We start from the raw sequence: 24,587 nt of genomic DNA, 5'->3' as shown, positions 1-24,587 counted from the left end.
CTCCGGTTTCAAGAGCTGTAAAATATCACCAGCTCTGTCATCCAAGTCAGACAGCGACAATAATGAGTCTCCTTCAGGAAGTACCCGTGACTCACTCCGTTGAGACATGGTCATCAGAATCGGAGACTGCTTTGCGAGCGGGTGGTTGGAATATGTTCAGAGATTCTGCGGATAACATTGATGAGCTAACCAACTCTGTCACCGGCTTCATTAGGAAGTGCATCTGCAACGTTGTCCCCACAATGAAGGTTTGCTGCTTCCCTAATTAAAAGCCCTGGATTAACACTGAGGTTGGCGCTAAGGTAAATGACAGCTCCTTGGAATAAGACCAAGGAGCTGATCGTGGACTACAGGAAACAGGGCGGCAGTATCCCATCCACATCGAGGCAGCAGTAGTGTGGGTCGAGAGCTTCAAGTTCCTTGGTGTCCAAATCACTAAAATGGTCCACACGCGCACAGTTGTGCCCATCAGGAGGAGCGCCCGGAAAATCGTTAAAGACTCCAGCCACCCAATCCATAGACTGGTCTCTCTGCTTCCTCATAGGAACCAGTACCGGGGCATCAAGTCTGACACCAACAGGCTCCTGAACAGCTTGTATCCCCAAGCCATAAGACTGCTAAATATACTGAACAAAAATATAAACGCAACATGCAACAACTTTAAAGATTTTACTGAGTTACAATTCATATAGGAAATCAGTCAATTGAAATAACTTCCTTAGGCCCTAATCTATGGATTTCACATACCTGGGAATACAGATATGCATCTGTTGGTCACAGATACCTTAAAAAAAAAAGTAGGGCCGTGGATCAGATAACCAGTCAGAATCTGGTGTGACCACCATTTGCCTCATGCAGCGCAACACATCTTCTTCACATAGAGTTGATCAGGCTGTTGATTGTGGCTTGTGGAATGTTCTTCCACTCCTCTTCAATGGCTTTGTGAAGTGGCTGGATATTGGTGGGAACTGGAACACGCTGTTGTATACGTCGATCCAGAGCATCCCAAACATGCTTGATGCGTGACATGTCTGGTGAGTATGCAGGCCATGGAAGAACTGGGACATTTTCAGCTTCCAGGAATTGTGTACAGATCCTTGCGGCATGGGGCCATGCATTATCATGCTGAAACATGAGGTGATGGAGGCAGATGAATGGCACAATGGGCCTCAGGATCTCGTCACGGTATCTCTGTGCATTCAAATTACCATTGATAAAATGCAATTGTGTTTGTTGTCCGTAGCTTATGCCTGCCCTTACCATAACCCCACTTCCGCCATTCGGCACTCTGTTCACAACGTTGACATCAGCAAATCGTTCGCCCACACAACACCATACACATGGTCTGCGGTTGTGAGGCCGGTTGAACGTACTGCCAAATTATCTAAAACAACTTTGTTATGGTAGAGAAATTAATATTCTCTGACAACAGCTCTGGTGGACATTCCTGCAGTCAGCATGCCAACTGCACACTCCCTCATAACTTGAGACATCTGTGGCATTGTGTTGTGTGTCAAAACTGCACATTTTAGATTGGCCTTTTATTGTCCCCAGCACAAGGTGCACCTGTGTAATGATCATGCCGCTTAATCAGCTTATGCCACACCTGTCAGGTGGATGGATTATCTTGGCAATTATCTGACCCTGTATATAGCTTACATACTTTCTCGTGTTCTTCTTATTTTTATTTCTTGTGTGTTTTTGTTTTACCGTATGTTATTTTTAGTACTAAACTGATATTGATTACTACATTGGTGGGTTTAGAGTCTGCAAGGAAGACATTTCACTGTACTTGTGCACGTGACAATAAAACATGAAACTTTCCTGCAAATGGAGTATGCAGATTGACTCGGCTGCTGTCATAGGACCTGAATGGTGTCTGCTCGACGAATAAAGAACACATTCTGGCTCCAGACACAACACTTGGCCAATCAGCAGGCTTCCATCAGATAACAGAGCCCGATGTTAGCAAGCTAGCCACAGCGTTGTACTGTAACCTACGTACAGTGGAGCGCTGCTGATATACAAACAGTACAGGATTCCTTCTGCCTTGGCTTCGAATAAGATCTTAGCCACCGTGTGTAAGGCATAGCCAAGTGGAACAGCTGACACACACAAACAACACAGGACCAGTGACGTGAATTGTGGTCCGAAGTGCATCGAGTAAACCACATTGACACAACTGGACAATATCAGCATCACAGTTAACAAGCCCACACACTGGTTCATCTTTGTCCCATCCATGTCTCTACATGTAAGTCACAACTGTGTCATTCTAACTGGCTTGTTTATCTTTGTTTGTTTGTTTGTGTACACCACTGTGTGTGTGTGTGTGTGTGTGTGTGTGTGAGCGATCTCTCACCTGAGCTGTTCCAAGTGGAAGCGGCCACCACACTAGGGTCTTCAAACCCTGTAGAGAGAGAGAGAGGAGATCATATGGTTAGTAGGTTGCTTCTGCAGTACTACTGCTATCAGTATACCCAGCCATCACCTGCGTCTCAAGATGTCTCAAGACATGGTGATGGCTGGGTTCTGAGGCTCTACTGTGACCCAAAACGAAGTGGCATCGGGGGTATGACGGTATCATTCAGCATGAGTCAGTTCCACAGACAGAGAGAAAAGCAAACTCCAGACACCCCACCCTGATGCTTCTTGGGCGAGTTCTACATTTGAAATGAAAAGATAAACACGGTTTAAAACAGTTCATCCCTGGGAAATAATAATAATGTTATTCCTGAAGACCAGACGCTGGTAGTATCAGACAGGGGACATCATAGAGTCATGCCCCAGTAGGCTACGGTATTATTAATACTTGACGACAGACAGCTCTCCTCTCTGTGTCCGCATCCCAAATGAGTACCCTTTTCCCCTATGGGACCCTTTTTCAAAAGTAGCGCACTACATAGGGAGCAGGGTGCCATTTGGGACACAGCTGGTGTTTCATAACCAGATATTAGGCTGCAGGCAGAGTGAACTATTCACATCCACTGTCCACAGGCCAATAGGTGATATCTGTCCAATGTAATATCTCTGCACTGGACAATAAACAGTGGGTTTACAGCAGGAGGCAGGAGCTGTGGTGCGGGGGATATTCTCTCCCTCTCTCACACACACACACACACACACACACGCACACACCCTTTCTCCAGACTTTTACTTCTTCCCTCTCACTGCACCCCTATCTTTCAGCCACTCTTTCTCTACACTCTCTCTCATGTTTCTCTTTCTCTCCCTCTATCTGTGTGTCTCTCTATCTGTGTGTCTCTCTGTTATGTAGTGAGTTCCCACAGCCATGTTGGAGTGAGGGTGTTTAATGGGACAGACTCTCACAGCCTCTCTGCAGGCCACTGTGTTTGTTTCATTTGACGGATGGACAGAGTGCTGACAGACGGACAGACAGACATGGGCCTTCTCTGTCACAGCCTCAGACTGTACTGTAACCTTACTGGAGCCACAGCTGCTCACCAGGACCTTTCAAACAGACTCAAAGTGTACTCACTCACTTCACTATCCTATCTATAATATATCATACAATATACTATACACTATCCTCCAGTAGCAAAATATGATAGTCAAAATCAAACACAACATTAGCAAGGTCTCATTTTTATACATTTCACGATTAAAATAACACATTTATGCAGGGGCGCAACTTTCACTGGGGATGGAGGGGTCATGTCCCCTACACATTCTTAAATTGCATTTTTGTCCCGCCCCCAGTTTTTCTTTAGTTGACTGATGTAGCTGGCAAGGTAACTGCTGTTTAACTTAACAGAAAGAAAAAAAGAAGAAAAAAACTAAACTAATGTTTATTCGCAGTGCTGAGCTAGTACTGTAACTGACATGTTACTTTAGCTAATGTTTCATCTCCTCTCGACTGAGGTGAATGTATAAGCTACGCTAGCTAGTACAGTAGCTACCAGGTCAGCTCTAGCCTCTAGATATCTGTCAGATAGCGATATGAGGTGGCTAGTATTACTATCCAATAGCAGTTGTTTGTATGGAAATGTTTTGTAGTCTTTCTTTTGTCCCGTTTCGGAAGTAAATTAACTTGGCTAGCTTTAGCCAGTTGATTTGCCATTGGAGAGAGAGCTGGCCAAAATTTGGCTTACATTCGCTATTATTTTTGCCTCAATCAAACTAGACCTGAATCAAACAATGAAACCATCGACCAAACAATTGAAGATTGATATTCTGACAATTTTTCAGTGCAATTTGAGTTTTATTTGTCAGGATGGCAATGTAACATTATGAATCTGTCAGTTTCCCTAGCTAATTCCCTACTTTTCACAGTGACACAGTAATAAACAGCTCTAACGTTGCAGGTTTCACTGTCATGGTGCACAGTAGAGGTCTGCACAGGACCAATTTCTTCATCCTGCTCCCGCACCCGCTGGCTTTCTGTCTGACTCCCACTCGCTACTGCAAGAACTGGTCCCAAACCCAACCGCAGTCCTGTAATGTTATTTTAGGCTTATGTGACGCAGCTCACTTGCCAGCCATGGTCCCAGCAAAAAATAACTTCATAAATAGCTTAAATTACCAGAGATTCTCACATGGCCCTTACATTGTATTGCGGGGCTAAATCAGCCAATATGTTTGATGTAGTTTGAAGAGAGCAGAGTTGGCGAAACTTGCACGTTCTCTTGAGCTATTGTTATAGCCTATCTTTTAGGACTGGGAAGATTTTCAGATGGAGAAATATGGGTGACCAATACTTTGGCCTATTTCTAGTCAATGTAGTAAACTATAGTCTAATCATAGGCCTATTTAGGAAGTACATTTCCTTTCAAAGATAAGTGTCCCGTGCTTCTCTACATAGGCTATAGCCTACTCTACTTAACTGAGACCACATGCACACCTGATCTTACAGGTATGGCTACTGAACTGGAAACAGCAAGAATTATGACAGTGACATTTGCTACGTTTTGCATAGTCCTATAGGATATAGCCTACCTTTTAGGAGGATGATTTGCAGGCAGAGACAAATAAATGGGTAATCAATACTTATTGAATATAAAAAGGCACAACGCTCGCTCACCCTAGTAGCCTAACCTATGGTCACCATAGTAGCCTAACCTATGGTCACCCTAGTAGCCTAACCTATGGTCACCCTAGTAGCCTAACCTATGGTCACCCTAGTAGCCTAACCTATGGTCACCCTAGTAGCCTAACCTATGTTCACCCTAGTAGCCTAACCTATGTTCACCCTAGTAGCCTAACCTATGTTCACCCTAGTAGCCTAACCTATGTTCACCCTAGTAGCCTAACCTATGTTCACCCTAGTAGCCTAACCTATGTTCACCCTAGTAGCCTAACCTATGTTCACCCTAGTAGCCTAACCTATGTTCACCCTAGTAGCCTAACCTATGTTCACCCTAGTAGCCTAACCTATGTTCACCCTAGTAGCCTAACCTATGGTCACCCTAGTAGCCTAACCTATGGTCACCCTAGTAGCCTAACCTATGGTCACCCTAGTAGCCTAACCTATGGTCACCCTAGTAGCCTAACCTATGGTCACCCTAGTAGCCTAACCTATGGTCACCCTAGTAGCCTAACCTATGTTCACCCTAGTAGCCTAACCTATGTTCACCCTAGTAGCCTAACCTATGTTAACCCTAGTAGCCTAACCTATGTTCACCCTAGTAGCCTAACCTATGTTCACCCTAGTAGCCTAACCCTGCCCTTTCCTTTTTCAATGATGATCACATTTTTGGATTGCACTTCGACTCATGTAGGTTGAGCGCCCTCCACTTCTTTCCATTATCAATATTTATTTACAGACTCTGTTGTAAACCCCAGCCTAATCATATTTAAGTTAATTTCATAATCATTTTTTTCATCATTTGATTCTCCACCCATGTAGGCAGCCTACTTTATTTCAATGAGACCACACACACTAGGCGCACTTGAACTCTCACGCCCAACTAGGAGAGGTAGGCTACTGAAGTTGAAGCAGCGAATTCTGAACATGTGAATAATGTGAAAAATATGTGCTTTTAATTCAATAGTTAGACTAATGCATAAAAAGCAGAAAGATGACCGTTTCCAAATAACCTGTGGGACGACAAAAATATTTTCATCCCAAAGTCATCTGTCTGACCGCAGCATGAAAAATGACGACCGCGCCGCAATGATCTCTGTCGGGTCCTGCAGGCATCCCGCGGGAATGCAGCTCTAGTGCAGTCAGTGAACAACACTATGCTCATCATGTCTTAGCAGGATCAAATGGTGACAGGTGTCCCAGCTGGGTCAGACAGCCAGGGAAGACCAGTCTACGGAGCTCAGGTGAATTTTGCAGTATATTAACAGTATCAGTGAATGATACAAAGTTCCATCTTGAACTGATGAGTAGACCTACAGTAGCTACAGGACATCAGTCTGGGATCTGGAAATAATGATCATTTACATTTTTTAACCGTTGATTATTTTATTGGATAATATAATGTATAAATGTACACCAAGGTAATTCTTCGTCATGCCTAATTTTAGGAGGATCAGATGGTGACAGAGGTCTCAGCAGAGTCAGGCAGCCAGGGAAGACCAGTCTGTGACAAAAGGTGAGGTGAATTTTTGCAGATACAACATTTTCTCTCAATCACTGGACAAGCCAAATTCTATTTTAAATGCAGTCTGACAAATCTCCAAAGTTGATTGCCAAACATTATCAAAGGTTGATAGAGGCTTTTCCCGGTGACCCAAAACGTGTCAAATAAAAATGTGAGAAGCAATTGAGAAGCAATGTTCATTTCATCTCAGACATAAATGACTGCAGTTTAAGGCCATCCATAGAATATACTATATGCCAGTGAAACTGAATTACATGCACTCAGAAATGTCATTCCTCTGCTGGAGGTATAAAGCACAAAAGGGGACATATTTGCATATGTTATGGTCTTGTGAAGGCTGGCTGAATTCTGGCAAAGAGTATGTTCTTTTATCTCAGCATGTCTACAGATTCTCCCTTCTCCCTGTTTATGTTTGCTTGGAAATGTTGATACTGGAGACTGTTATCTGGGGCTCCTGAGTGGCACAGAGGTCTAAGGCACTGAAGAAATCTGAAGAAACTGTGTAACCAAGCGTTTAAAGTGGCTATGTAACGCATTGCCATTAATTGGAAGGTTGGTTATCCTCCCACAATGTCAAGTGATGTATCACTATATTTGATTTATTACAGGATTAAAGGTATACTGGGCAACTTTAATAAGGTCTGGATCCCTTATATGGAATACAGTACGACTAAATGAGTCTGTATTGAAAACATGCCCACATCAGGGGAGATACGTATTTAGGCAATCCCTAGTTGTGGGCTGCTCAGTCCTGGCTCTGGGGTCTGCCGTCCTGTGGCTTGTCACTCTGGCCTTGGTCTAACACACCCAAAACAAATAATAACTTGATGACTATGGGCATTTTTGCTTACTTTTTGTTCTAAATAGAGACTGCATATTGGATTGTGTAAAAATGCAGAAAATGAGCTTTAGATGGCTCAAAAAAATTCTGGGGGAGGACACCCAGACCCCCCCGCCAGGTTATATCCCCCCCACTTCTAAAACCAAAGTGGCGCCCTTGCATTTATAACATTTTAGCAACAGCAGCTGTACCAGCTGGGTTCAGCGCAGAGGGACATGGCAGTGAGAGTGGAGTGGCAGAGTGTGAGTCAGTAGAGGACCTATGAGAGCTGTGGTGGGACTGACTGGGAGGTGTTAATTGGGTGATAATCTGCAGTTGAACGCGTGGCATGTTGGGAGGAATTAACGAGCCCAGTGCAGCTCAGCGTAGTGTCAGGAATTTGGCCTGGGCTAATGAGGCTGCATGGTGTAGGCCTGCTGCACCTGTTAGTGTGGCAGGCAGATAGGCAGGCTGATGAGATGAGGCTATACTGCTATATAACATGGCTATAAACCAGAGGAGGTTGATGGCTGGAGCTATTGGAGGAAGGGGTCATGGTACTGGCTGGAATGGAATAAATGGAATGGTTTCAAACGGTATCAATGAGCCCGTCCTCGTATCGCTCCTCCCACCAGCCCCCTCTGCTATAAACACTGTTACATTAACATGACTGTAAAAAACACCGCAGCATTTTAATTAGGTATATTTCAACCCATTTAAATGAGTGTTGGTGGAATGTTTTGGCAGTTAGCCCCACTCACACTTGTGGGGGTTGATGATACTGCTGTGTGTGCTCGATCTGGAAGGGAGTTGTAGTTTTACCCTAACTAATAAAACTACAAACATAGACTCGTTTTTGTGATTTAATCATAGTAAGAAAAATCCAGAAGGAGGAAAGGTGAGAGGGGAGGGAGGAGAGGAAAAATGAACAGGGCAGAAGGGAAAGATGAGAGAGGCTTCACGGCCCGTTGGCCCTCCTAACACAGTGAAGCCAGTGAAGCGGAGCCAGGTGAGGACCCTGCAGAGGAAGTGGATGTGCAGAGAGGGAGAACAGAGAGGGAAGAAAGAGGAGAGGGGGGCTTGGTAAGTGTACTATAGAAGGGCCTGTAAAGGGGGCCTGTTTAATGAAAAGCTAAACTATCCCGTCCGGTCGGTCCAGGGGAATATCAAACCAGATGAGAGGCCCTGTTATCCCTCCTCCGTTTAGAGCACATCTGCAAGCTGCCCCAAGCCAACCCCTGTCATTACACAATCAAGGAATATCTGGTAAATTGGAGATTTGCTAATGAAGGCCTAAAAATAGGGCCTGGTTAGAGCCGGTCACAGTGGCTGATCCTGGACCAGCTAAGATGAAACAGAACAAAAATTCAGGTCGGAGACGAAGGAAACAGCTGACTCTGGTTCAGTGGTTCTGCTGTTACTACAGGTGTGGCATTTTGGAGCTACGTACACATACGACGCACGCATGAACATATGACGCACACACTCAAGCATGTATACAAACACACACACACACACACTCGCACACACACACTCTGCTGGAATCAGACTGATTCACTTAGGTACGCTAAAATCTCCAGCGGAATACTTGATTGTTGGAAAAGGTTAATAGAGGTGTTTTCCTTGCGTTCTAAGTGCGGAAAAAGAAACCATTGTAAATACCTTAGTCACTGAACACGATCAAACAAACTGCATTTGTAGCACATTTAGCTTTGTGGATGACGTGAGAGATACAGTATGTTAGTGAAGCTCACCTCCTGGACTCTGCAACAGTGGTCTCTCTGTCCTCAAACAGGCTACCAACTCGCATCAGAGCATCTGACCAGGCAGATGTCTCGCACCATATTCCGTGAGCAACGTGTCTGATCCCTCCAGCTGTGTTTGGATAATGATAATAAAAATCGCACAGTGACGTGAGCGTATTCCATAAAAATACTTTCTTCATATTTTACGCGGCTCAACTGTCAAACTCTGGCCAGACAGAGAGTCAGCCAAGGTGGGAATAGAGGAATACAATCCTATCAGAAATGTGGATATGCATTGGCGGCTAATGTGATCGTATGATTTGGGTCTCATGTCCTTCACGCGGTGTGTGTGTGTGTGTGTGTATGTGGGTGATGGATCAGCTCTCATACATTACCATTAAGGGATCCCAAGCTTCTCCTCCCCTCATATTTGCTGAAGAATGTAACTATTCAATTGAGGGGTATCGTATAATATCCAGGAAGAATAACAAACCAACATCTTAACTGGCCATCAGTTTTTCGCATTAGAAGTGGGGGAGGTTATGCAACGTTGATCCGGGATATTTCATATTTCCTCTCTCCAGATTCTCTCTCCCCGTGTCCTAGTGGAATGCTGGCATGGAGGTGAAAGTTTAAACACTTCTCTGGAAAACCCAGTCGTCGTTAAAGAGGAGTGGGTGCAGGATGGCCTACAGTGTTTGGAGGGGTGGGGCCACTGTGCATATGTCCAGACACTGCAGCCATGTAGCCTACAGCTCCTCAAACCGCCTCACAGGAAGCACAGCGGTAACTCAATGAGAGAGAGAGAGAGAGAGAGAGAGAGAGAGAGAGAGAGAGAGAGGAGAGAGAGAGAGAGAGAGAGAGAGAGAGAGAGAGAGAGAGAGAGAGAGAGAGAGAGAGAGAGAGAGAGAGAGAGAGAGAGAGAGAGAGAGAGAGAGAGAGAGAGAGAGAGAGAGAGAGAGAGAGAGAGAGAGAGAGAGAGAGAGAGAGAGAGAGAGAGAGAGAGAGAGAGAGAGAGAGAGAGAGAGAGAGAGAGATCAGTGAACGAGGTAAGGAGGAGAGTCACAGAAGGTGTACGGCAAGGCCCTTTCAGAAGAACACAATGCACAACAGGAAAGGCGGGAAAAGAGAGAATACGTGAGAGACAAATCCAGCCCTAACATACTGAACTGATCACGACAACCATCGGTGAAATGTTGCATGAAACAGCAGTCTGCTGACCACAGAAAGCTAGCCATCTCTCCGTTAAAAACCCAAACTGACATTTGTGGCTCGTTTGACGGCTGTTTCAAGAATGTTCACAACACTTAAAAGTCCCTTCTGTCAGTCAGTGGCTCTGTCAAACCCATAATGAGGGTTGGATCGCAGTACCAGCTGGTTCTGATGGGTCAGTCACACACATGGATACACACACTACTACCCCCCAACCCCCATTATTAGCTTAGCGTGTTAGCATTTCCTCCAGGCCACATGAGAGGATCACGCTGTTTACATTACAGTCTGGTGCCACGTTCAGACAACCCTGTTTGTGTCCAGACGTGTAGCGTGTCACAGAGAGACGTGTACCGTGTCATAGACGAGGGGTTGCCTTACGGTTTAATGACTGCAGGGCTCACGGCGTAGCTGTACACCCTGGGCTCAGATTACGAAAGATTTAATGGGCGCCTAGTCAAAAATGGCACAGGCAGGTTACCACCTACTCGACAGCTTATTTGTTTTACCCTTAACAGGATGACACACAGGAAGGAAGTGTGTGCGTTTGTGTTTTTTGCGTGTTTTTTGCGCGCGTGTGTTTTCTGTGTGTGTGTGATGCAGGCAAATCTGAACAGTGCTGAAATCCTGACGTCAGCTGAAGCAGCAGGGTGTGTCTGTCCGTCTGTCTGTCTTTGTCGGCCTGTCCGTCCGAACGTTGCATGCGTACAACACACGCACCACTGACAGATAATATCCCATGGGATCATAGTGAGAACTCCCGGATTCTCGCCCTGCTGATCTATCCCACGGAGAGGGCTTGAGCAGATGGGAATCTTGGAAGCCCAGGATAAAATGACTGGATTTAAACGTCATTTAAGATTCAGACATCATGACGACCTGGGACTGGGATCAATTCCAAAACCGTTCCGTATGCCAATCGGAATTTTTTAAATTTCCACTGGGATTTACATTTTAGTCATTTAGCAGACGCTCTTATCCAGAGCGACTTACAGTAGTGAATGCATACATTTCATTTCATGCATTTATTATTATTATTTTTTTTGTACTGGCACCCCGTGGGAATCGAACCCACAACCCTGGCGTTGCACACTCCATGCTCTACCAACTGAGCCACAGGGAAGGCTGAAGGATTTGAATCTCTGCCTTTTGTCTGTAAACGAGTTAATGATTAAGCATGTTGGTCTTCGTTGCAACAATCAGAGACAGAACCCGCTCTAGTCATTTAGAGATGACTATATCATCTGAAGCTTTGATTAGAATTTGATGAATGTATTGCCGAGAGTTGAGCAAGATGATTTGTAAATCGGAGGAGAAATGTTCCATTATTATTAACCACAATCCCTCTGATCTGTCTTTCATCAGCGTGTCTTCCTGGCGCACACACACACACACACACACACACACACTTGTCAGCACGCTCATTACCTCACACCCAGTATAGTTGTTTTGAACTGGGCTGTCAGAGCCCCCAATAGGGGTCTTAAAATGACAGCCAGCTGTAGAGAGACAGACTGACAGGCCCCTCTACTGATGGACAAAGCTGTTTTACTGTGCTTCATTTGTTTTTTCAAATATGGAAAATACTGGATTGATAATAGGTACAGTATACAACGCCTTCAGGAAATATTCACAGCCCTAGACTTTCCACATTTTGTTGTGCTACAGTCTGAATTTAAAATGGATTACATAGAGATTTTGTGTCACTGGCCTACACACAATACCCCATTATGTTAAAGTGGAATTATGATTTTTTTTTAAATAAAAAATGAGAAGCTGAAATGTCTTGAGTCAATACGTATTCAACCCCTTTGTTATGGCAAGCCTAGATAAGTTCAGGAGTAGAAATGTGCTTAAGAACTCACATAAATTGCATGAGCTCTGTGTGCAATAATAGTGTTTAACATGATTTTTGAATGACTACCTCATCTCTGTACTCCACACATACAATTATCTGTAAGGTCCCTCAGTCGAGAAGTGAATTTCAAACACAGATTCAACCACAAACACCAGGGAGGTTTTCAAATGCCTCGCGAAGAAGGGTACCTTTTGGTAGATGGGTAAAAATAAAAAAGCAGACATTCAATATCCCTTTGAGCATGGTGAAGTTATTATTACACTGTTTGCAACAAGGCACCAAAGCAGGGGCGAAAATCTGATATCCACTTTGGAGGGGACAATTACATTACATTTTCTCAAGAGCAATTCCTGAGGGGGACACCAAAAGTAGTGCTGTAACACATAGCCTACATTGTAATATGGTAAATGTATATTGAGGAACCAAAGAAATAAGGTGTTTGCCGTACTCCTAACTACCGGTACCCAAAACTACACAACTAATCACAACAGCAATACCAAATCTTAGTTCAGTCACCAGTTTAAGTTGAGAGTGGGTGTATCCATGGCATTTTCCAATTATGTTCCTATTTTACAAGTCAAAAAAATGGAGAACCTTTCATAATGTTGCCAAACAAAGACTCAACAAACTTACCTGAGACTCCCTGTCTCTGCCAGTCTGTCCCTGCATATCTGTCCCCAACTCTGCTGTCTGTGTGCCATCTGTTGCCTGCTCTGCCTAATGACATCATTGTGAAACATTTCCATTAGAATTTCATTTCTTTCTTATGAACATTTTATCAACTAGTCTTTGAGATATTAGGCTACTAGGGTTCTTACTATGCGTTTTCGTGTATTGAAAAATACTCTGATGTCCGTCTTTTATTTTTCTGCCATTTTTCTACCTGGCTGGCTACACACACAGTGTGTAGGCTATTTACAGTAGGAGATGGGCTTCTATCATCTTCAATCATTCTATATGGGCTTCGATCTAAAAGGTAGCTAGCAAATGTGAAACGGATTAAAATGACAAGAGTTGACAACTGTATGAGTTCACCATTTACACAACATATGCTGCAACCTTTTGTAATTTTAATAGTTTGTTTCATATTGGCTGGCTTCCAACAATAGCTGAATTTGCAAAGCTAGCGAGCACCAATTCAGTTTCAGTGGTGTTTGCTATAATCTTTGCTACCCGGGTTAAATAAAGGTGAAATTAAATAAATAAAAGTTCCCTTGCGACAATTTAGCTTTTGCAACGAGACCATTAAATATATTTAAGACAATGGTAGATGAGAGTGTAGTTCTGTTCAGTTTGGACTTCAGTTTATCGCTAACCTTATCACAGGGACTTTGAAGCACTAACTTACATCATCTGCATGCTGATTCCATCTTTGACGACGCCACATAAATGGAATAGGTACTAGCTAGCTTAATAGTTAATATTTGCGTGCTAGCTCTGCATATTCAGCTAGTGTTTGTGTGCGCGATTGACTGGATGAACCTCACGGCAGTTACGTAGCAAGCTAAGGAACTGGCAGTGGATCAAACCATTGTGAGGCAAAGGGCGGGGGGGGTCGCAATCTTTTGAAACTTAAAAACGCGCTATTAAGTGTCTATAATCAGCACAATTGCTTTCATTGCGTATTATTAATATTATTTAAATTACATAGTTATGTTTCAGTGATATATTGGGGGGGACAAATCATATTTTTCCCAGGATGGGGGGGTCGTGTCCCCCCCCGTCCCCCCCGGGATTTCCGCCCCTGCACCAAAGTAATACTGCAACAAATGTGGGAAAGCGATTCACTTTTTGTCCTGAATACAAAGTGTTATGTTTGGGGTAAATCCAATATTGTCACGCCTGCTCCCGCTCGCCTGCTCCCGCTGGAGGGCGCCAGGCTGCCCAGCATTACGCACTCCTGCCACCATCATTACGCACACCTGCTTCCCTGGTCATGCGCATCAGCGATTCATTGGACTCACCTGGACTCAATCACCTGTGTTATTAGCTTCCCTATATCTGTCTGTTCCATAGCTCTCTTCTCCGCTTCTGCATTAATTGTCGTATGTCGCTGTGTTACCCGGTTCTGACGCTGCTCCTGTCGTGTTCCATGTCTGTGCAAAATGAAATGTTCACTCTCCGTACCTGCTTCTCTACTCCAGCGTCGGTTCTTACAAATTCACCACATTACTGAGTACCACTCTCCATATTTTCAAGCATAGTGGTGGCTGCATCATGTTATGGTTATGCTTGTAATCGTTAAGGACTGGGGAGTTTTTCAGGATAAAAAAGAAACGGAATGGAGCTAAGCACAGGCAAAATCCTAGAGGAAAACCTGGTTCAGTCTGCTTTTCACCAGACAATGGGAGATGAATTCATCTTTCAGCAGAACAACAGACTAAAACAAAAGGCCAAATCTACACTGGAGGTGCTTACCAAGAAAACAGGAACATTCACTGAGTGGCCAAATTACAGTTTTGACTTAAATCTACTTTAAAATCTATGGCAAGACCTGAAAATGGTTGTCTAGCAATGATCAACAACTCATTTGACAGATCTTGAAGAATTATGAAAATAATAATGGACAAATGTTGCAACAGTCCAGGTGTGGAAAGCTCTTAGAGACTTACCCAGAAGACTCACAGCTGTAATCGCTGCCAAAGGGGATTCTAACACATGTTGACTCAAGGGGTCGAATACTTATGTAATTAAGATATGTTAGTGTTTTATTTTTCATGACTTTTTTACAGAAGTTAGAATTCTTATTCCACTTTGACTTTACAGAGCATTTTGTGTAGATCGTTGACAATAAATGACAATTAAGTACATTTCAATCTCACTTTGTAACAACAAAAGTTGGAAAAAGTCAAGGGGTGTGAATACTTTCTGAATGCACTGTATATCAAAAAAGTACTTGATACAAATTTTCTATAAGGCCTATATTAGAATGGTATATATCAAATGTCGAAACATACTTCAAGGATCTCTCAATATCTGAAAACTGTCTCCAGATCAGAATGAATGGCCTCTGATTCCTTCCCTCTCAGCACGGGACCAGGAAACACCTGTTTGTTTACGATGTCCCCTGAATCACTGAGCCTCTGTTACACTCTGTCATCTGACCCCAGGCCTGCCCTTTAGGCATGCAGCTCCACACATAATCCACATGAAACTGATCCAGGACCAGATCCAGACAGACACAGGGATTATTTCCAGGAAAAACAACACTGCCTGTCTTCTTCCACTCTTATTCCAGCGTGTCAACACTGAAGGAAAGGGAGTGAGTGAGAGTGAGAGTGAGAGAGAGACCAGAAGGACACTTGAAGCCTTCACTGTGTACTTTGATAAACTCTTCCCTGTCAATCACAGCCCAGCTGCGAGCGTCTCTCCTCTCTGCAGTCCAGATCCCTCTTCCACTGAAAGTTATGAAAATAATCTCCAGCATTCCAAAACTCTGTTTGGGAGACGGAGAGAGACAAGAGAGCGAAGAGAGAAAGAGAGAGCGAGGCGTAGACAGAGAAGCTGAGAGACAACGATCTGAGAGAACGATCTGAGAGACAAGGCAAGACATCCCAATTAGGATCTGGCTAAAAATACTTTAATCAGTTATAGAACCCATTGCCCTTTATGGATGTGAGAAACTGCTGTTCGCTAACTAACGAAGAATTAAAAAAAACAGAGCAAACTGGGATGCTATTTGGCCTTTAAACAGAGAGTACACAGTGGCAGAATACCTGACCACTGTGACTGACCCAAAATTAAGGAAAGCTTTGACTATGTTGACTCAGTGAGCATAGCCTTGCTATTGAGAGAGGCCACTGTAGGCAGACCTGGTTCTCAAGAGAAGACAGGCTATGTCACTGCCCACAAAATGAGGTGGAAACTGAGCTGTACTTCCTAACCTCCTGCCAAATGTATGACCATATTAGAGACACATATTTCCCTCAGATTACACAGATCCACAAAGAATTTGAAAAAACAAATCCAATTTTGATCAACTCCCATATCTATTGGGTGAAATACCACAGTGTGCCATCACAGCAGCAAGATTTGTGACCTGTTGCCACAAGAAAAGGGCAACCAGTGAAGAGCAAACACCATTGTAAATACAACCCATATTTATGTTTATTTATTTTCCCTTTTGTACTTTAACTATTGTTACAACACTTTATATCGCCATAATATGACATTTTAAAATGTCTCTATTTCTTTGAAACTTTTGTGAGTGTAATGTTTACTGTTCATTTTTGTTTGTTTATTTCACTTTAGTTTATTATGTATGTCGCTTGCTTTGACAATGTAAACATATGTTTCCCACGCCAATAAAGGCCTTTGAATTGAATTCAATTGAAAAACTTGTCCCCTTGGGATTTGAATGGGGCCAAACTCAGTAGGGCCCGATGGAGAGCCACTAAAACAGCCTAACATCTCTGACACCATCCAACCACCACCTTCATTCTGTATTTGGTGGCCAAGGTAGCTGGTGATGTGACTCGAGGTCCCTTTTTGGACACGGTTAAGGTGTTCTTTCATGACTGGATCAAATTATGCCATCAGTTCAACCTCTTTGAGGAGATGTCCATTTGATGGAGAGGACAGTGTTTCTGTGTGTCCCCTTAGTGCCAGATTTCTGATTGCCAGAGACTGCAGACTAGCAGTCAGACGTGTCAACACCTCTCTTCATCTTATCCTCTCAGCCTCCGTTAGTGTCATCTCATGCTTATCAATCGTTTCCCCTTTTTTGATCCTCATTGCCAGTTCTTTCCATGTTTTCATGCAGTTTTGGTGTTCTGGACTGCTGCCGTGGGAAGTCAGCAAAGAACTTGCATGTTTCCAGTCTGTCAGTCCTGAGTTTGCTAAAGGAATTTTCTTCTCAGAAAAGAGTTTGCAGCAGAAGCAGAAGAGGCTGTTGTTTCTTTCGGAATACACCAACCAACTTCTAGGGATTTTTTTTCACCGCTCACCAAGGTCTTCCTGAAATACTGGTGGTGGCAAGTTCTTCCATCACTCTCATTCCTTGGGGAAAACAAAGTGAGGTGGTACCTCACTTGGTTTTCTGCAAACTGGTCCTCTGTCCGAATTCTGTCCGTCAGAACAGAAGGCCAGTCAGCAGGGTCTGTAGACAGTGGTTCATCCTCAGCAGCAGGATTTGGTAGGGATGCTGCTACAGGTATTTCTAATGGAGAGCACATGGGCATGAGTTTACACACGTTATTCACAGCATTTATAGTGGTGGAACATCCCACATACCCAGTAATAATACAATCATCATTGTTACCTACAGTATGGAAACGTAAAACTTTGCAAATGGGAAACGATTTATTTTGTTTATGTTATGCAGGGATGCACACAAACACATGTGCGTGTACCCCCCCCCACACACACACACACACACACACACACACACCTGAATCATGCTGGGGAGAAGTGGATGGCTCCTCATCCTGAGGCTCCGAGATCATTTGTGAAGAGGCCTGTGTGGCTGAGGAGGTAATGGCTCCTCATCCTGGCCAGTGCCAGAGGGTGCTCCAAAATATTTCAGAAGTGCCCCTGAATTTGCATTGAAATACAGATTATGAGTCTAACACCCTAAATAAATAAACACGTCATTATGCAAAATGTATCAAACTTTCAGAATAGGAACCAAATGAACCATACAACCTCCTTGGCTAATTCTAGGCATAAGACACCCCAAAAGACTCAGTGTATCACAAAAGATACAAAATATCAGCATAATATAGATGTCTTATAAGTTAGCCTACAGCATTGGGAATTCCCCTTCCTGAGCTCAGGACCTAGTCAATGCAATCACAGAAAACCTTTATGTCACCTCAATGAAAGTTAACCAAATCAATAATGTGCTAGTTAGGTTGTAATCGGGTTGCTGCAGGCTACACACGTTGTCATGATGAAACTGTGCGAAATGATATCCAATGTTATGTAAGCTAGTTGGACAGAAAACGGAATATTGTCGCCCTATGTGTAACAGCGTAGCAAGCAACATGGGTTAACAAACGTAAGTGTTATACTAGCCTATTTCATTACATGCGTAACATTATACTCATAAAGAGATGACGTAGCTGCGTACCTTTATCTTCTGAGAGTTTCTCCTCTTCTTCGTTCCTCCTTTTTCCTAAACTGGGCACCTGATGGCTTAGACCTTTTCTTATCCATTTGTGTTGACTTGGCACTCGAGCGTCAACACATTACCCATCCCCCAACACTGTCAACCAAGAGTCAAGACTAAACCAATTCACCTTGGTGGTGTGCAGACTGCTTTTATATTATTCTTAACCATTTCGCACAAACCAGAAAAAAATGCAGCAATATGTCTGTGAAACTATATTTTCACAGTATTATGAATGAATTGTGGTTTATTTGGTAGCATTTCGTGGTGTGACTGATTTGACTGATTGCATTGGTACTGTACAAAGTTAGAGGTGCGCTATTTGATAGATTCCCCCGCTCCCCCTACCACGGGCTTCCAGTGGGGAGACCTGAGGTCAACCTACCCCCGCCCCCCTCCCCATCTCGTACTTCTGAGTGGGAGACCTAGGCAGTAGCCTGCCTAGCTCACAATCTAGAATCAGGGCGACCACTCCGACAAGGCAAATTGACCCACAGTCCCACACGGTGGCATGATATCATTGACGTGACGTGCAAATGAGCGATAGAAAAATCGATCGCGCAAATGTCACCATTCCGAATTTTCTTGTGCGGACGTCCCACCCGGATGCTGCCCTGGGCGGCTGCCCGTGTCCCCCGTACCTAAATCCGCCACTGCTACTACTACTGCTGCTGCTGCTGCTGCTGGGGAAGAAACATTAAGCTGACTGTGATCGATCGGCCGTATGAAAGAATAACATTAGTCTGCTAGGATATGCATGGTTCTGCTGAGTGTTACCCGTCTGCTACAGTAAGCCACAGGATCTGCACAGCATGAGCTGACTACCGAACAGTGGACACACACACACACACACACACACACACACACACACACACACACACACACACACACACACACAGAGGCAGGCTCAACACAGCGTGCGTTGACTATTGCCGGACTGACTCATACAGTACACGTCACTATTGTACAGCAGAGAGTGTCTGCTCAAAATGATTTCTGGCAGGACGTAACAATGGCCGTATTCAGCTACTAAATTGCGGGCCCGTCTGGATTGGACATGAAAGAGTTATGGAGTGTTTTGAGCCTCTTTCGTTCAGTAAGGGTTTTCCCCTAGGATATGGAGCGGCAGAGGTAACGTTAGTATGAGGTGAGCCGAGACTGTTTCAGGGAGAGGCGAGAGGGCGAGAGCGTTTTTGGGGATCTAGTCGAGCAGGAGTTGGCCAACGCTGGGTGTGCACGGAGTTACTGGCACCTGGAGTCTTCGCTACGCACCTCGCCATATTGTTCCCATTGCTTCCAACCCGCCGTCAATATGCTAGGTCCTGAGTATGTGGCGGCGACTCCAGTTGTTAATAACAACGTGCCGTTAAACAGTAGCAGAATGGTCTCCAGAAAAGGCTTGGGAGAAGAGTGGGATTGGGTGTTGGAAGAGGGAAAATGGCTTCCTAAAGCCTGGGCTGAAGACGTGCCTGCTCAGCACATGGCAAAAGGGGGAGACTAGGAGAGATTGAGGAGGAGGTGTGAAGAGGATTGTTTTATTCCCGTTGAGAGAAGCACCCTCACATTAAATCTACAGCACCCTTTCATTTCCAGCTGGGTAATTGGGGACACATGTGGGACACGGCTTCACCCGTCCTCTCCCTAACTCCCTTACCTCCCCCACTAACCCCCCCCCCCCCCCCCCCCCCCCCCCCCCTGTCAAGGCCCCAATAAGATCAAACCCTCGCCTCAATCGTAACGTCCAGGAGTCAGGAGGTTCGGCGCGTCAATGAAACAACAAGCACGGAGGAGAGGAAGAGGGGGAAGAAGAAGAGAAGGGGAAACGGAGGAGGGCATCTGGAAGGTGTCTCTCTTCCCATCTATCTTCCCTCCCCTCCGCTCTTCTCCGCTCTGCGCCCGGGTGACGATCAACAACACTAACAACGCGGCACTGTGTTTCTTTCCAACGAAAGCTCTCGCCATCTATCTACCAGCTTTCTCTCATAGGGATGGGGAAGGGACATAGTGTATATAATGTCTTTATATACACACATTACGCAACCTGACTGGGTTCCTCTCAACGTAATAAACCTATCATCTGGTGGGTCTAATATACACAATCCTTCTGCCTTCACACACACACACACACAGTAATACACAACCCCCCCGGTCTTTAAAGGAGAAGAAGAGCTGTGTGGCGTGGACTGTTGTGCTACTGGAACTCTACACTGCCTGTAGCCACAGCAACTAAAGGTGCCTTCTAAAACAGTGTCAATCTCAATGTTTGCCAGATCTATGAAAGCATAAATACACACCCGAGTTCAGTTACAAATGATAATCACCTTGTCCTTTCCAGCCCACAAATACCATTCTTTCTAACTCCGATTACAGTATCATACCATGCGTGGACCTTTCCTTTTGTTTATTTAGGCTAAAGTATCGTTTTTTTGTTGTTGCTGCCCAGCACCAGTTGCGAAGTGCATGTCACTCTGCTAAGCTTCAGATCGCAGTCATTTCTTTTGGCTAGTTTACACTGGATTAACCAATCCCAGGCCATGCTGGTTAGACTTCCATGGGGGGATTTGATGGATGTTAGCTGGGTCACTCCTGCCACCCTCCCTGGGTCTCTGGTCCTTGGAAGAGAGAGGAGTGAACGACACAGCCCCTTTAAATGCCATGATTAACTATCCTTTAATGCAAGCCAGCAGGTCCCCTGGCTATGCCTGAGTGGAGAGCTACTGTCATCTCCTAACTGCCGTTAATAGGGTCTGTCTGTGGCTCTAGACTGTCTATGGAGAGAGTGAGTCCCAAACGGCAGCAATGTCCATATATAGTGCCCTACTACAGACCCACTATACAGGGAACGAGGTGCCATTTGGGATGCAGACAGACAGATGAAGGGCCAATTCAGATGAAGGGCCAATTCTCCACATCTGGAATATATGCTGTGTAGTTTTGAAGTTCGGCCCGTCTGTCCGCAAGCGGGCTTTTGAAAATGAGCGGGCCACTGTTGAAAATCCACAGAGAGGCCTTCCGCCCCACCTTTCCCCGCCATCCTGCACCCCACACCAGCCGATATCACCCACCGTTCTTCCCTCCCCTGCCGACATCATCACCCCCCCCCCCCCCCACCAACCCCGTCCCAGCAGAGGCCACCCTATCATCCCTTCTGTTTTTATCAAGTCTTCAGTGAGCAGTAATCAAAGCAAAGGGCGATCTCTCTCTCTGTGTGTGTGTGTGTGTGTGTGTGTGTGTGTGTGTGTGTGTGTGTGTGTGTGTGTGTGTGTGTGTGTGTGTGTGTGTGTGTGTGTGTGTGTGTGTGTGTGTGTGTGCGTGCATTCAAGTATGTGTGAACGGGTGACAAAAAAAGAGAAACAAAAGAGGACAAAGTCAGGAGCAGGCAAGAGAGACGGGTGGAGAGAAAAGGAGAACAGAAGAGACAACGGTGGCGGAGGAGAGAGAAATCAGAGAGCAAATGACTAAGCTACAACAGGTCCTGTGCAATCTGTTCTCCTCTCCTACTTCTCTAAATGTATGGATTAGTCAGCTCCAGACCTCTTCTCTTCAGAGCCCAGTCGCTCATAAATTAGACGGCAGGAATGTCCCACTGTCCGTCTGTCTCTGTCTAACCCTGGTGTGCCTGCCTGCCCCTGGCCCAATGAAACACTGTCACTATTCACCCAATAAAGCAGAACTGCCTGCGGTTTCATGTCTAGGAAGCAGGGGAATATGAGAGAGAGAGAGAGAGAGAGAGATGGAAGGGAGAGAGAGAGAGACAGAGAGAGAGGAGAAAAGGGAGAGAGACAGAGAGAGAGGAGAAAAGGGAGAAAAGGGAGAGAGACAGAGAGAGAGGAGAAAAGGGAGAGAGAGAGAGACAGAGAGAGAGGAGAAAAGGGAGAGAGAGAGAGAGACAGAGGAGAAAAGGGAGAGAGAGAGAAAGGAATGGAGAGAGAGAAAGAGAGAGAAGGGGGAGCAATAGAGAGAGAGAGAGAGAGAGAGAGAGAGAGAGAGAGAGAAAGGAGGGACAGGAGGGGAGACATCCTGTGTTGATTCATCCACACTTGCAGAAACGTTCCTTCTCTTTTTTCGTCTCACCCACTCTCCCCTTTCAACCATGACTTATTTAGGAGTGGAAGTCGAACTGAAGTGTGTGTGTGTGTCGAGTTTCAGCAGATTTGTGGCGAGTTGTCGAATGGAGTAGGGGGTAGCTAAAGGGTAGCTAAACGCTGAGTAAAAATACCTGACCGTGTTTCTCTCTGAATCCGTCTCGGCCTCGCCCGTTAAAACACGGGCCACTAACATCTGGGTTAATAATGGTTTTTTAATGCGCATCCGTCGTCACCGTTTACGACCTGATGCTTAAATCTACACTAGAATAACTGTTTTGATAGTGTTTTCGGAAACACATCTCTTTTGTACACTCTGGCTGCATCCAAAATGGCCCCCTCAAAATGGCACCCTATGCCCTACACACAGTACAGTAGCGCACTACTTTTTTTGGGAGCCCATTACATTTTAGTCCACGGTCAAAAGTAGTGCACTACATAGTGAATATGATGTCAATTGAAGAAGCACTCTCTAAGAACAGGAAAGCCAAACAGGGAGTTTGGAAGAAGGTATTAATAGGTGTGTAGTAAGGGTTCTACATATCCCATTTGTCGTGAAGCCGGCATTCTAAACAACTGGGGCTATTATTTTACCAAGACCTCGGCCCTAAATAACTCTCTCCCTCCTCCCATGACATTAACACCCCCTTCAACTCTCTTCCCCCCCCCCCCATGCAGACACTAATGACTTTTACAGCCTACTCAGTCTCCTTGTCTGCCAGCCCACTGACAACAACTGACACCCTACCATGAAGTGGGGGGGGGGGGGGGAGCCAGCCTGGGGCTACTGGGGCCAGGACAGGACAGGACAGTGAGGCTGAGTCATCCAGACACTCAGTTATTCAGCCAGTCAGTCACTCTCCTGTTTAAACATCAGCCACTGAATATCCTGACCATGACGGGTTGGGATTGGATGGCTGTAAGATCTGGAATGTTCCATGTGAGACAATGGAAGTCGGTTCCATTCACTGTAGTTGTTCTATCAAAGAAAGGAAAAAACAGTGTAAGACATATCTTAAAAGTACGCCAGGTCCCAGTGTCCGCTACACACACATGGCTAATCGCCTTGGTTCTATTCTTCGAACAGAACAGACACAACTCAAAGTCCACGTAGCAGCAGTCATTTTGGATATACCTGTAGAATGTAACATTGCTTCCACATGTAGCTGGATCAAGCCCTAACACAATTAAATAGAGATCTGAAAACAGTTTACTTGTCAGGTTTCTCTAGGCAAGAGACCCCCCTCCACCCTCTCACACACACACACACACACACACACACACACACACACACACACACACACACACACAGCTGCAGTTATACAGCAGATGTATTATTGGATCTGCAGTCTCCTCAGAGACCATCCTAACTAATCACCTTGATCTGGAGGAGCCCACATCATACGCTACGCATGTCTCAGACGTCACACTGACACACACACACACACACACACACACACACACTACTGACAACGTTTATGGGAACTTAAACAACAAAGCCTGTAGTTCAACTCACTGAACCCCCTGCAGCCACCACTTTAATTGCAATCATGCACATATACAGAATGAGACACACACACACACACACACACACGCACACACACATGTACTCCTGTACACACACACACACTTCTGCCATTCCGCAGAGCATCAGACCAGCGGAGTAAAATCCCTAGCAGGCATGGCATGGCTGTATTATTCTCCAAGTCTTATTTTAGGAAGTTTGTTTGGCTTTACCGTGATTTGGGCTAAGGCTCTCTGTTATTTAATTGGGCTACAGCCCTCAGCCATACCAGAGGAACCTCTGATCCACCCGCTCCTCACTTAATCAGATTTCTTACACTCTCGCAGCTGTGCGCGTGTGTGTGTGTGTGTGTGTGTGTGCAGACAGGCCTCTGCATGGGGTAGCTTGGAGGACCCACCTCAAATGTCCCCGCAGTGCTATCTGTCTGACAAAGGATCCCATTGGAGGAAACCATAACTTCACATGCCCTCGCTATGACTTTTCATTAGTCAATGACTGACAGGCAGAGAGGCAACTGTGATGAGAAAATGACCAGTCACTCGGAAGCTCAATGGACTAACTGTATCTCTCTCGACCCACTGAGACTGACATGGCATCTGTCAGACTCATCTGGAATCTGGGTAAGGAGGGGGTGAGAACCGATGCTGATGCTCTGCAGAATGGC

The 24,587-nt window shown here is 45.1% G+C and overlaps 1 protein-coding gene across 1 annotated transcript in view; it reads right to left on the bottom strand.

The window, feature by feature from the left end:
• Positions 1–24,587, bottom strand: part of LOC115192231 (inactive tyrosine-protein kinase transmembrane receptor ROR1) — a 161,890-nt gene that overhangs the window by 61,634 nt on the left and 75,669 nt on the right. The window contains exon 2 of the mRNA XM_029750500.1: positions 2,363–2,410. Coding sequence (XP_029606360.1) covers positions 2,363–2,410 — 48 coding nt within the window. The remainder of the gene's footprint in view (positions 1–2,362; positions 2,411–24,587) is intronic.

This window comes from Salmo trutta, chromosome 4 (genome assembly GCF_901001165.1).
Source record: "Salmo trutta chromosome 4, fSalTru1.1, whole genome shotgun sequence".
Lineage (NCBI taxonomy): Eukaryota > Metazoa > Chordata > Actinopteri > Salmoniformes > Salmonidae > Salmo > Salmo trutta.
This window is presented reverse-complemented; position numbering and strand designations above follow the sequence as displayed.